This window comes from Lacerta agilis, chromosome 16, assembly GCF_009819535.1.
Source record: "Lacerta agilis isolate rLacAgi1 chromosome 16, rLacAgi1.pri, whole genome shotgun sequence".
Classification (NCBI taxonomy): domain Eukaryota; kingdom Metazoa; phylum Chordata; class Lepidosauria; order Squamata; family Lacertidae; genus Lacerta; species Lacerta agilis.
Genome location: NC_046327.1, coordinates 39179876 through 39194501, shown reverse-complemented (window position 1 = coordinate 39194501; position 14626 = coordinate 39179876). Strand labels below are relative to the sequence as shown.

General features: G+C 44.0%; 1 protein-coding gene across 2 annotated transcripts in view; it reads right to left on the bottom strand.

Annotated features, from left to right (window-relative positions):
* Positions 1-14626, bottom strand: part of DNMT1 (DNA methyltransferase 1) — a 51341-nt gene that overhangs the window by 14047 nt on the left and 22668 nt on the right. For both annotated transcript variants that reach the window (XR_004428047.1, XM_033173717.1), the window contains exons 13-21: positions 12952-13103; positions 12454-12641; positions 11692-11881; positions 7105-7202; positions 6305-6452; positions 3934-4049; positions 3043-3247; positions 1643-1776; positions 477-650 (exon numbers count right to left, since the gene is read on the bottom strand). Coding sequence is in view for 1 of the 2 variants with exons in the window: in XM_033173717.1 (XP_033029608.1) it covers positions 477-650; positions 1643-1776; positions 3043-3247; positions 3934-4049; positions 6305-6452; positions 7105-7202; positions 11692-11881; positions 12454-12641; positions 12952-13103 (1405 nt within the window). In the remaining variant the exon portion in view is untranslated. The remainder of the gene's footprint in view (positions 1-476; positions 651-1642; positions 1777-3042; positions 3248-3933; positions 4050-6304; positions 6453-7104; positions 7203-11691; positions 11882-12453; positions 12642-12951; positions 13104-14626) is intronic.

Below are 14626 nucleotides of genomic sequence, written 5' to 3'. Positions count from 1 at the left end.
GAATAAAATAAAAACCAGGGCAATCAATGGGCGACACAAAGTCAAAGTTTCTGCAAATAGGAGAGTGACTTCAAACTGGTATAAGTGTGGGCAGACAAATGGGCACAAAATTTTGTGGCCTGCTCAATAATTATCGTTGATTTATTTGCAAGGCTGTGCTGGGGACTCTTGACTGATTCAATATTTAGACGGCTGCCCTGAAGATCTGCAATGTAATGGCACTTCTTTCTTAATTCTTTAACTCCCACAACTGTATCCCACGAGTTTCCTTCTCTTTTAGTGACCCTTTTCTTCTAACTGTTGATGTTTAAAGGACGTTTTAAGATGTGATATTCTGAAAAATAAACATTTCAAAATGCGTTGGGCTGGTATGAATCAATTTGGTTTTTTGATTCCTGCATTATCAATTAAGGAGCCAGCCCTATACTAAGCAATCCCTTCTCTTGCTCCACCCATAAGCCAGTTCAAAGACCAACCTGAACAGGAAGGCATCTGGTAGGAGGAAGACTCCATCTCCCACCCGATACTGCACTCCATTTTTCACTGCCATGCTGTAAAACATCTTCCCTTCCAACTCCTCCTGGGGCTCCAAGACTTTGGGGATTTCCTTCTGCCTCACCTCGTCCAAACTTGCGCAGCTCATGCAGAACCTGGGAGGAAAGCAAGATGGCTGCTTGGATTAGATTGAATGGAGTGGGGTAGACACAAACAAACCCTCACCTTCTAGTGCTAGATTAATGGGACAATGTAAACTACTGGCTGAAAATTCTCTTTAATACAGAGTCAGAAAGTCTACTAACTTTTTTATTAAAGGATAAATACAATTTCACTTGGTTTTCCAAGTGACTTAGGCAAATAGGCTTCACGGTGGATTCCCTCTTGTTATCTGAGGAATCACACATTTTTATGCTTATCAAGCAGAGGCTGCTAGATAACAAATTCCAAAAACTACATCCTTCGCAGCCTTCTGTGTGTTCCCCTGCCTATCTGGGGCTGCAACCCCATTACGGAAGGATGCCTAACTAGCTTTATGATTTGGTTATTCCATTACACCGCAGAGTATTTATGTGGGCGCGTTTGAATGCCTTTCCGTCCACTGTGATATCTGGAAGGTTTAGAGGCACCCCCTTCCAGAACAGACTCTGCATCTGTGGTCAGAATGTTTCTGATTCTATACACCACATCGTTCTGGACTGCCCTCTTTTTAATACCTTTTGTGAAGATCCTTTGATGTCCTCTCTATGGCCCAGGGTCCCCTCTAATAAGCAACTCATAGTCCAATTTTTGCTGAGGGATGATTCTCCTGAAGTCACTAGAGCTATGGCCCAATTTTTGACCAGGATTTTTGAAATAAAATCTGGGGTGCTCTGGTCTGTACAATAGCGGTTGCCGAAGATCCCTCCCCCCTTTCCTTCTCATACATTGTATGTTTTAGAATCTCGGTATATATAGGTGGTTTTATGCTTATTGTTTTATTTATGGCAATAAAGGTGTTGTATTGTATTGTAAACAGTTTGGAGCATCCAAACCAATGCCATAAAGTTCTATCGCACCAAAGGCTACACATCCATGCCTTCTACCCGCTTTCAATATTTTCCAGCTACACCTCCCCTGCCAAAGCCTTCTAGTCTGGCGCACTAACTTGTATTTGTTGTCTTCAGGAGGCGGAGTCTTTGGCGGAGTCTCAAACCTGGCATACTCTTGATCATACCACATTTGGTAGAAATAGGTTCTGCCATCATCTTCCACCATTTTGATCTCTGTATCAAGCCCTCCCTATGGGAAGAAGATTTTGGAAGTTGAGGGGTGGGGTGGGGAGGAGAGAGATGAAAGCAAGCAGATTATCTAAGCAGAACAAGAAATGGCCACTATGATTTCAGCATGTGCACATGAACACCAACACATGCAGAAGCCACAAAAGCCCAGTTTGTCTGAGGAATTCCTGGCTGCAGGATGTTCTGAATGGCAACACATGGACAGGATGCAAAAAGAAAATGTGCTGCAATAGTTATGGTGGGGGAGGGATGAGAGTCATGCTCAAGGTATCCCTATGAAGCTGGAAGTAAAAAAAAAAGGGGGGGATGCTACAACAGATGCTGGCAGAAGCAGAAAGAAAAATGTTTGGGGGTGGGACAACCTATGCTTCCAGACCACCTTGCAAGGAGACTTAACATAAAGTCACAGCTCCTACTGGAGTTATCAGGTGATTTGATCCTTCCAGTGTCTTAGAAAAAGCTGGTGCTTTGCCTGGCCAGGACCCCTGACTTGGGGCTCCCAGGCAGCCCTCCTGCAGCCAGCAGCCTAATCTGACTAGGGTGGGAACCTCTTTACAACCTTACCCCATATATGCCCACTCTACTGCTTTATCTGCAGAACTGGCACTTTTACAAATGCCACAGGATGTTCATTTGGCACTTGTAGGAAACTGATCTTTCTGCAGGGAAGAATCTATGCCCTGGAACTCCCTGCCCTTTGAAATTAGGCATCCACTTTGGCTGCATTCTTTTTGGCACCGGCTAAAGCCTTTTGTTTTTAGTTAGACAAGCCTGTGCAGATATGCACACTTGACATTTTAGCATGTGGTTTTCTTTTAAAATGTTTATTTTGTAATTGCTGGTATTATTTATATCTTGTCATTTTCTTTTGGTTAGTTTGTATTTAAGTCTGATTTTTACTGTTAATTTGAATGTATGTTTTATTTTATATACGCTGCTTAGGGACTGTTTTAGAATTAAGAATTATACCAATTCCACTAAATATGAAGTGTGTGTGTGTGTGTGTGTGTGTGTATATACACATACCCACCCACCCCCCCACCTAACTTCTTCCTATGATACTCACTCCTGAGCAAGCAAAGGCAGCTCTGGCATGGTGCTGTGAGCAACCTAAGTAGCTGCCATGGGCTGCTGCAGTGCTGCCTCCCAAAAGCTGGAGCCAGGCATAAGAACAAGGCATAGTGGAGAACTGTGAGCATATTAGCCTGGCACCTCACCTGCCACCCTCCCATCAAAGCTGCCAGAGCAGTGAAATTCCTCAGCATACCTCTAGGGACCAGTTCTCGGAGGGAGCCTTGTAAAGGACATTGACTTTGCCGTGAATGTACGCCAGCTGCATGTCTTCACACTCATCCACCAAGAAAAGTTCCAGCGGATCAGATGTTGCTCCCAGAACGGTGTCAGTGCCACGGCAAAACCAGTGGGCATGGAACATTGGCCCAGTGCTAGCATCTTCCCACATGGCAGTGACTCTGGGAGGAGGAACAAAGATGAGCTTCAAACTGGAAATTAAGGCAAAGACATCACCCCCCCCCAAAAAAAAAGATGTTTTGTCCTAAGTGCTCCCAGAAAAGGTGGCCTAGCTGAGAATGCACCAAAGAACATGTGGGGCGGGAAAGAGGAATTTACCTCTAGTTCTGTGCAAGTCAAAGGGTTAGAAAGGCTCCAAAGAAAATCAGTAATCCTTATGAACTTTGTAAGGTAGGCCAGTAGACCCCTTTATACTGAAGATTGGGGGTGGGAGGAGAACTAAGGCTGGGAGAGAGCAGATTGCAAAAGGCCACTTGAAAAGTTTACAGCTGAGGCCATCTTTCAACCTAGGGCTTCCTAGTTCACAGCTCAGCCCCCTAGCCAGGACATTGCAACAGCTTAAAAGAGAAGCCTATACTGAACAGGTGGAGACCACCTTGCAGGAAGCAGCAGTGGGCTCAGAATAATTCATACCAGTAAATGCAACCCCCCTTCCATGGCTTCTCTCTTTCTAACACGCTTGGTAATAAAACACATACATATTGTATACAGCCTAATAAGCAACTTGCCACTGTCCCTAAATTATAAACAGGGCAGACAGTTTCTGGGTAGCCTTTGTCCAAGTTACACGACAGGACGGAAGGTTGAGTCCAAGCCCAGCCCCTCCACCAACAGCATGATGGCACACCTTGCCAAGTAAAGAGGTTTTGTGGGGTCATCCGGGCTGACAGAGACACAGTCACCAATTTGCAGGGCCTCTGAATCAATGCACACCTTCTGGTAGAAATCCTTTTTGCCGTCAATCTGCAGACAGAAAGAGGATGGTGTCAAGGAGACGGCAAGACGAGAAAGCACCCGTGCTGGGGTCTTGAAGACTACATAAGCAGACTGACACCCACCTTGCTTGCTGCCACCACATCTCAGAGCTGCCTCTGTCTTGGCAGAAGGGATTAGAGCAGTGGTTCCCAATCAGCTAATTACTGAGGACCCCCTATTTTTCAAAAGTTAAGCCATGGACCCCCTACATCTGAATATTTTGATAACTCTATGGTAGTTAACTCTGCAAAGCATTTTTTTGAACAAAATTTGGGGTACCCCCTAAAAAGCAAAGGATTTTCAGTATATTAAAAACAGACTGGGGCTGAGCAATATCTGGTTGTCAACATCATGATATATCAGCAGCTAAACATAGTGATATTCTGATGTATCAAGATGTCTGAAATGAGAGATCAGGCATGGGGATGAGGGAAGGAGCAGTCACAGAGACTGGATGGGTGAGGGGAGGGGAGGAAGTGGAGTCCCCTCCACCACATGGTTTGAGTGGGAGGGGGTGGGGGTGCATCAAATCGCCACCAGCGGAGGCAGTCAAGATGCACATCCACTGTGGCTGCTGCTGCTGCTTTCCTGCTGAGAAAAGCCGCTCTGCCTCAGTGCCAGGGGAAGGTAGTGCCATGGTGCCTTGGAGTGAGGGCGACCAGCTGCCCTGTTCTCCGTCAGCGTGAAGGGAAGGCAGCACCTTGCAATCGGCTGCCCTGTTTTCCCTCAGCATCAGCAAAGGCAGCTCAGATCAGCAGCGTTATCAGCTGAGATCATCGTGCAGTATTGGTGGTGCCCTGAAACTGGCTGCCCTGCTCTCCCTTGCACAAGGAGCAATATATTACTGTGTATTGCTGGGTCAAAATCATTATCGTGGTGTGATTTCAAAACTGATTTTGGCCAATATATTGAAAAATTGCACAGCGCTAAAACTGAACATAAAATTTGTGATATTACCATGGAAAAATGACAAAAATTTAGTTGGGGCAGGCAAGGGATGGGGCCACGGACCAACTGGGTGCATTCCAAAGACCCCCGGGGGTCCCCAGACCCCTAATTAGTAACCACTGGATTAGAGGATGTTGCCTGGCCACCACTGCACCAGGAACCAAAGCATCTGGCTGGCAGTGTGCAGAACTGCTGCCTTCTTTAGGTCTCTGAATGGCGCGTGTTCATTTTTCTTTTTGTTTTCTTCTAAGCATGTCTCTAACTCTCATGGTTGCAAAAAAGAAAAAAAGAATTTGTTTCAGCTTCCTTTAATTAGTTTGTGCTCTAATGTTTTTGGTTTCTGAACTGCCTAAAGAATGTTTGTTATGGGTTGGTTGGTTGGTTGCAGACCGAAATGAGGTACACTAGGCATTTCCCAATATTTAAAGCATATCTAAAGCATGTGACATTCATCACATGGATAATGGAGCAAGCTCTGTAGGGCAGGAACTGAACTAATGGCTCCAAATTACAAGAAAGAAACTCTGGCTAAATATCAGGAAGAACCTTTTGACAGTAAGAGCTGTTTGACTGTGGAACGGACTCTCCTTCCTTGGAGGTTTTTAAGCAAAGGTTGACTGGCTTGTCATGGATGCTTAGTTGAGCTTCCTGCATTGCAGGGGTTGGAGTAGATGATCCCTGGGATCCCTTCCAACTTTATGATTCTATTAAAAATGTAGTAAGTATTTTTTTTTAAAGACAAAAGATGTGTCTAAACCACAAATGATAGGGCACCCAGGAATATCAGGCCCATAATGTGGACATCTACTGACTGGGAATCTAGCAATGCACCACAACATTGTTTTACACCAGGGGTAGCCATCATGGGGCACAAGGAGAAAGGGACAACAGAAGACGAGGTGGTTGGACAGTGTTATAGAAGTGACCAACATGAATTTGATGAAACTGCGGGAGGCAATGGAAGACAGGAGTGCTCTGGTCCATGGGGTCACAACTAATCGACTAAACAACAGCAGCAGCAGCCAACATGGTATCCTCCAGCTGTTGCAGGTGTCCATCACCCTTTAGCTCCAGCTAGCAAGGCTAACTGTCAGGGATAATGGAAGATGTAGTCCAGCAACACCTGGAGGGCAACCTGCTGGGTATCCCCAAATGACATGGTGAAGTGCAAAACACAAGAATGCAAAGGTTGAACTCAAGGGATCTCTGCATCCCCCACACAACTTGGATGAGAGACACCAAGCTAATCCCTTTTCCAGCTGCTTGAACTGCCTTTTCCTGTGCAGGCATTATACCTTGACAGGCTCTCCCACCCAGGAAATTCGGCTCTTGCTTTGCTTCTTCTTCCTTCCTTGCAGCATCTTTTTGGGCGAGGGCACTTCAGGGATGTTATCATCCACTTCCTCATCTTCATCAGCTTCTTTTACGGCCAGATTGGGACATCTAAAACCATTTTAAAAAATACAATGTGTAGCTGAGAAAAGGAGGCCTCATTTGGCACAGACATGGACACATACTCCCCTCCCCCCAAATCCCTCAATTTTGCAATGTGTTCATTTTGCAAGCAGATTTCTCAACTGAGATATTATACCAACAGCAATATTTTGACACTGAGCAGCAATAAATTGCTGTAGGGAGGAGTTTGAAGATGGGACTAAAGATGCAATTGCTCAGAGACAGAAACCAAGGCAATTTTAAAAAATCCTCAACTGAAAACTTTTCGATTCACATTGATTCTAAATCCATATAGCCATTTCAGGATTCAACAAGTTCCTCACGTATCTTGGCCAGGGATGTGATAAGTGGGTGGTGGGTGGTTTATTTCAGTAAGAGTAGTAACACAATTATTTGCATTATGTAAACTTGAGAGCATGTATATGTTGGCCAAACTGCGAGAGGCAGTGAAGGATAGGTGTGCCTGGCGTGCTCTGGTCCATGGGGTCACGAAGAGTCGGACACGACTGAACGACTGAACAACAACAACAACAACATATGTTTTCCACTGTTGGGTCGGCAAAAATGGACACTGGTGGATCTCTTGCCAAGCTTGCAGTCTGTTCCTCTTTAAGTCCTTCAAGGCAGAGGTCATAATTACCTTCTCATTGTACAGGCCTGTTTTGACTTCCCAGTGCCACCAAACTTAATCATATCCTGGCAAGCTTTGCATTTGCCACACTCTGGCTGTTGGCAAACCTGAAAAGAGAAAAAAAAAGGAAGGAAGGAAGGAGGAGCCGAGAAAACATATGCATATAGCCCAACACCTGCCAGGAGACAAGTATCAAAACAAGGGTAGTTCACAAGGAAACTGTGGCTGGGGAAGCAGAATGGGCAGGTGTATCACAAACCAACACAGGCTCCACTGTGAAGAAGACAGTAAGGTGCTGACCCAGCTTCCATCGGTGGCAATTCCTGACAGGCCTCTAAACAAAGCAGAGCCTCTAAAACAAATCACAGCCTTTAAATAAAATAAAGGATGGTAGCCCAGGAAAGGGAGGGAACTATCCATGATAAATGTTTTCGACTACAACTCCCATGAGCCCCAGCCAATTCCATGGGAGCTATAGTGCAAAATATCTGGAGTGTGCCAGGTTGGCAAAGGCTACGAGAGAGGGAGGGAGATGGAATGAATTTGGGTGAAATGTTAAGAAGTTTGACTTCTTCCCTTAAACTTTTATAAAGTCTTCCCATGGCAGCCTGCCTTATTAAGCCTTGTTATTATCATTTCACGCCAGGTGGATAAAAACATTCATATTTTCCTAGACTTTTAAGAACTGCTGAAGTTATTTTTTTTAATTTGGGCATTTTATTTTACAGTCCATTTGAGTTTACTGCTGCTGCTTAAGTGCGTTGTGTAAGGATATATGCTTTATTTTATTTCTCCCCACCCTCTGCCAATGTAGCTTTTGCTGTTTCTCACTACTTTGTTAACCATCTCAGGAATGTGAAGGATAGAAATTGTGCAAATAAACTCTGAAAATAAGGGTCATATTAAACAGGGTTGCCACCCATCCCTTAAAAAATGGGATTGTCCTATTTTGGGGGCACAGAGTCCCCTGTCCCATCTGGCGCCCAATTTGTCCCATGTTTTAAGTCATAAAAACAAAACTGGCATTTGTGAGCTCACCCAAACTTGGTTGTCTCATGCAACCAGAATTGCTAGGTGCTTAGGAAATTGAGCCCGCCCTCCCCTCCAAAACCAGCTAATTGGTGCTCCAGGGTAGCCAACAGTGGAGCAGCAGCCTTTTCAAAGGGGAGAGAAAGACTGTGGTTGTCGGAGGCAAGGAAGCAGCACATGGCTGAACTTGAGTAAGAGTGCTTTGTTCAGTTTTGCTTGCAAGATGAAACACATGGCCAGGCATACCTTGGCTTTCTTTGTTTTGATCCACTAACTTTTTAATATAATAATTCTGTCCCAGAAGCAGCAGCTCTGGAGCATCTGAATACGAGTCATCACTCATCAGGTGTCCTCTATTAATCCTGCCAATTAACTGTTTTTGAAACATACTTCCCCCACCCTTCTCTCACGCAGAACTAAATGCATATTTTAATGATGGCACATGTCACCTACAATGATTAGGGCTGGTTGTGAGTTTGTTTGTTTTTTAAAGTCATTTTTCCAGCACTTCTTAGACCCCTGTATTGCAGACCAACCTTGTTACCCCTTATATTAAAAATGCAGGGGGGACTGGCAAAATCAGTAGAACTTATAGTGACTTTCCTCTAGGGCTAGGCAAATACTGAAACTCCAAATGGTGACCTGCTCAGGGAAGCCATTCCTCTCTGTTTAAATAGGCAGGAATGGTTGGCCCAAGACATTTTGCTACCTGAAAAAGAACAGTGGTATAGCAATCAATCCTTCTTTCCAGAGGACTCTCGGGATTATATCTCTGGGAGAGCAATAGGGGGTCTCAAAACAAACAAGGATTCTTTGGGGGACAGAAAGAAGAAACAGTTCTGACAAGGGAAGATTGACAATTAAAATTAATGGAATATGCAGAAATGGTGAAACTCACCAGAAGAATAAAAAATAAAGACAGGAGATTTTAAAAAATAGACTGGGGAAATATTATTGAGTATTTGAAGACACATTGTAAACAAATTAAAACATTTGCAGGACTGATATAAGCATGTACAGTAAGAGACAATTAAGGGGAAGATAAGGAAAAAAATGTAAATATATTTGAATCAGATATACGGTAATAAAAAGATATGAAATAAAGAACCGCAGAAAGGAGAGGAGGGAAGTCGAGGGGAAGGTAAAATAGATTTGTAAAGATTTTGTTTTTCTTGTTAAAATATTTGTGAAAGCTGAAAATGGAAAATAATATGATTTTTAAAACAGGATTCTTTGGGGGACTCCAGAACTTTTAGTTGCTTTAAATGGTGCTTTAGCTAAGATTCCTGCATTGCAGGGGGTTGGAGTAGATGACTCTCAGGGTCTCTTCCAACCCTACAATTCTATGTTTCTATGAATGCCTAGAGATAACAAATGAATTCTTTTAAAAATGCTTCAGGTACATGACAAGAAAACCCTAGTGGTAGGATGAACTTGTCTGACTAGGATGTGTGTGTATGAATGAATTGGCATATGGGACATTGGAGGCAAAGCTCTGTCAGAAAAAGAAACCCAACTGTTGCTGTCTCCAGCTCTTTCTTTCTTTCTTTCTTTGGCTGGGTTTCTACATTTACCATTCTTCTGACAGGCAGAAATTCAGCGGTTGGGGAGGATGTGAGTCATTGAAATTAATGTGCATTGCTAACTTAGATCCATAAATTTCATTGGGTCTACTCTATGAGTATGACCAGTACTGGAAACAATCCATTGTAATGGATGGCTTTGAAATAATTTCATTCTGCACCAGGTAAAGTAATTTTTAGCCCACCAACTCCCCTCCCACAACCTGTCCCAAATTTTGCCCAACCAAAAGTGGCAACCCTGTATTTAAAGAGCTCCACATTGCCCTGCAGAAAAGGATGACTAGTTACCTGTGTCACATGACCACAGGTGCTTTGGGGTCTGCTTAGAGATGTGAAGGCCCGGAAAAAACCCGGAAAAATTCGGGGGGGAAACCGTTTCCCCCGTTTTTTTCCTGAAGCCTTTTTTGGTTTTTTCCCGAAAAATTGAAAAAATTAAAAAAAGATTATGGAATGTTTCATTTTAACGTGATGAATAAAATATTTTAATATAAGGGGTTCAAATATTTTATAAATCATTTCTAAAAAGTATGTATGGTATATCAGATTATTCTAATTTCTGTGAGGACAAGCAAGTCCTAGGTTACAAACTGAACTCTCCAATGCAAGAACAAGATACATTTCTTCCTTTAGGAGGTGCTGTTGTCACCAGAAAAGAGAAAGGTTTCAGTTTTGGTTTTGCATGTGTGTGCTATGCATTGGTTCTGTTCCTCTTCACTAGGCCTCAAAGCACTGGAAGAAAATAGAGGAACAAAAAGGGCCTGAAACTATATACTTAATTACAGCTCAGAAAATGATTCTGATTAAATTTCATGCCCATTCATTGAAACTTAGTCCCACTTCCTTCTTCAGTTCTTTTTATGAGAATGTTTCTTTAAATACTGTGGAGAGGAGATATGAATAATTGTTACTTCTGGATTTTTAAAAATTGTTTTGTGCAGTTTTTTTTGTTCCACATAAACTAGTAAACAGTTCAGGAGATTGTTGCTCCATTTGTTACAAATAAATATTATTTTTAAAGTAAATTCTGTTTGTAATAATTGTTTGGATACACTATATTTTTAATTTGCAAGTTATGATAATTTTATGCCCATTAAAATTGTCCATAGTTATAATTTATGTTTCTAAAGTAACAGAATGATTTTCAATCTGGAAAAAGAAGTGCTAATGTAGCATTTTTTTTCAATTTTTCCGAAAATTTCCGTTTTTTTCCAAGCTTCAAAATTTCCGGAAATTTTACATCTCTAGGTCTGCTTCAGGTTGCTTCATGCTTCCTCTGGTGGAGCAGAAAGGTAATAGCAGGTAATCAGAGAACTCTGCTCCCACTCAGTGTTTGAAGCTCCCATTGTTAGGCGCATTTGCAACTGGTAATGTCATTAGCGTGAGCAGTTTCTGAGCTCTGGGCGCATTACGGCACCTAAGATTTCAGATTAAAACTGCAGAGTGGAAGGATATTTGAAGAATTTGGGAACTGTTTGGCCAGGAGCAGCATGCTGGAGGGGAAAAAAAACAGTGTTGGGGAGGGGAAGCAGCGAGGTCTCCAGTGGGGAGGGGCTGGCAGCTCCAGGAGCAGAGGCTCTGGGGATGTTGGAGAGACCCTGCACTCCCCTCGCTCAGCGGGTGAGGAGGGAGACACGCCATTTCCGGCGCCCCAAGTGCACAGAAAGAGGGGTGAAACACAAGGAGGGGAGGCGGAGATTTGGGATACCGAAACTCTTACGTTGGGGTCACAGCCAGAAGGGGCCACTCCCGGATTCTGTGAGTGACTGATACAGACATGAACTTGCAGCTCTGCACTGTAAATAGCATGCACAATAAACCTGTTAAAAGACAGGTCTGTGTCTTGCCTGGTTACTCGCGAGCAACTACCCCAAGGACCTTACACCTTTCATGTTGGAACTCCTCATGCCAACCGTGTAGCCACGCTTTCTCTGTAGGTCAAACAGGGTGTTTGGGTCAACAATGCAGCCTCTCTTTTTGTTGTTACCTCACAAACCCCACAGCGCCTGCGCTTCAAGCTGTTCTCTTTGTCTTCCTCCTTTTCGTTTTTCTCTATTTGCTCAGAGAAGAAGGTGTCAAATATCAAATGGACCAGTTTTGTGGTGGTTGCCTTGGTAGGGCCTTTGTCCTTGTCGATTTTGGTAGGGTGCCGGATGGCTTGCCTTCTTGCCGCTCGTCTAGGAGGAGAAGGCAGATGTGAAAAGCTAAGCACCTGCAGGACACAGGGAAAACACTGGAACAAGATGGAATCCCCCCTTTCTCCAGCTCTCAAAGCCAACCTGGTGCCCTCCAGAAGTTGTTGGGACTAAGCACCCCTCACCCATGACTGGGCTACCTGGGACTGATGGGAACTGCAGCGCCACCAACATCTGGAAGGTACCACACAGTCTATCTCTGAGCCACAGTATTCTATCCTCATACAGGCAAGAGGAAAATTCACCCACACGCTCCTCCAAATAGCACAGAACTGATCTGCAGGAGGAGATCTAGCAAAGTGATAGAGGACACGCTTCTCAAGGAAAAGGTCCCAGGCTCAACCCTCATAATCTCCAGGTGGGGCTGGGAAAGAGACAGTACCAAAGAGAAAGTCTAGAGCCCATCTCCCGAACATTTAGTGTGGGGAATACTGAGCACCAAAGAATGTGCTATGATGCAAGCCTTCTCCTTTGGCATTAAGTTGTACAGCCCCAAAAAACAAATGAAGCCCCTCAGAAGGGCCACTCCCAGAGTGCAGCTGCTGCTGCCGTACCTTTTCCCTAGCGTGACTCCTGCCAGTTTTATCAGGTCTCTCATGCAGGGGGTGATGAGAACAGGAGGCTCGTCACTGTCTCCTGCCTCATCATAGCTTTCCACTTGCTCTACCACAAACTGGGCATGCCGGAGGAGGGAATCTTCTGTGAAACGGTTGAAGTTTAATCCAGCAGGAGGAACAGTAGTCTGGAGACAGAATTAGAGGGAAGTTAACAATTCTACTGCTTTTAAACTGGCAACTCAGGAGAAGAATGTTAAGCAAGAACAAAAAAGCATTGCAATAGCAGGTTCATCTGCTCTCTCCACTGCCTGGTGTTCAAAGATGGCTGCTCAGCCATCTCAAGATGGTGACACACAATGGCAGTCTAACCTACCTCATAGGGTTGTTTTGAGGACAAAAAGAATTGAGATGGATAGACAATATGCTGATCTGAGTTCCTTGACGTCAGTCTTCTTACAGACACAAGACACAGCTGCCCTGGTCTGCTGGACTAACCTCTATCTTGTTCAGCAGGTCCTCATAGCTGACATCAGGGTTATTTTGCAAGAATTCAACAACAATTTTGCTCATGTAGATCTTCTCCTGCATCACTGCAAAGATGGGGGCGTATTCCTCACTTGGTTCCATCAGGATATAATCTGCAAAGGCTAGAATGGAATGCAAATGTTTTTCCCAATGAACGAGACTTGGGTACAAATACATACTTAGCCATGAACTGAGTGGATGATTAAGCAACATGTGTGAGCACCTAAGAATGACAAAAACTGCATTAGTGAGCAAGACCAGAGGTCTAACCCTGCACCCTGTTCCCAACAGCAGCCAGCCAGAAGGCACAAAGATTGCTTGTCCCCATCACAGGGCTATCAAAGATACACTGCCAATGAACATGGAGGCTTCCTTCAGTTCTCATGGCCAACATTTACAGGAGGGTAAACCCTGGCCTGTTGTCTTTGTCCATGGAGTTTTCTTGGCAGGGATACTGGAGCGGCTTGCCGGTTCCTCCTCCAGGTATGAAAGGAACATTTCAAGGAAGACATCAAGAAGAGGTGGCAAGAATATACAGATGAATTATACCGGAAAGATATGGAGGTCTCATACACCCTAGGTAGTGTGGTTGCTGACCTTGAGCCAGACATCCTGGAGAGTGAAGTCAAATGGGCCTTAGAAAGCACTGCTTTCAAGGCCAGTGGAAGTGATGATATTCCAGCTGAACTATTTAAAATTTTAAAAGATTGTGCTGTCAAGGTGCTACACTCAATATGCCAGCAAGTTTGGAAAACTCAGCAGTGGCCAGAGGATTGGAGAAGATCAGTCTACATCCCAATCCCAAAGAAGGGCAGTGCCAAAGAGTGCTCCAACTACCACACAATTGCGCTCATTTCACACGCTAGCAAAGTTATGCTTAAAATTCTACAAGGCAGGCTTAAGCAGTATGTGGACTGAGAACTCCCAGAAGTGCAAGCTGGATTTCGAAGGGGCAGAGGAACCAGAGACCAAATTGCAAACATGCGCTGGATTATGGAGAAAGCTTAGAGAGTTCCAGAAAAACATTTTCTTCTGCTTCATTGACTACGCAAAAGCTTTTGACTGTGTCGACCCCATCAAACTATGGCAAGTTCTTAAAGAAATGGGAGTGCCTGATCACCTCATCCGTCTCCTGAGAAATCTCTATGTGGGACAATAAACTACAGTTGGAACTGGATATGGAATAACTGATTGGATCAAAATTGGGAAAGGAGTACGACAAGGCTGTATATTGTCTCCCTGCTTATTTAACTTATATGCAGAATTCATCATGCAAAAGGCTGGACTGAATCATAGAGTTGGAAGAGACCACCAGGGCCATCCAGTCCAACCCCCTGCCAAGCAAGAAACACCATCAAAGCATTCCTGACAGATGGCTGTCAAGCCTCCGCTTAAAGACCTCCAAAGAAGGAGACTCCACCACACTCCTTGGCAGCAAATTCCACTGTTGAACAGCTCTTACTGTCAGGAAGTTCTTCCTAATGTTTAGGTGGAATCTTCTTTCTTGTAGTTTGAATCCATTGCTCCGTGTCCGCTTCTCTGAAGCAGCAGAAAACAACCTTTCTCCCTCCTCTATATGACATCCTTTTATATATTTGAACATGGCTATCATATCACCCCTTAACCTTCTCTTCTCCAGGCTAAA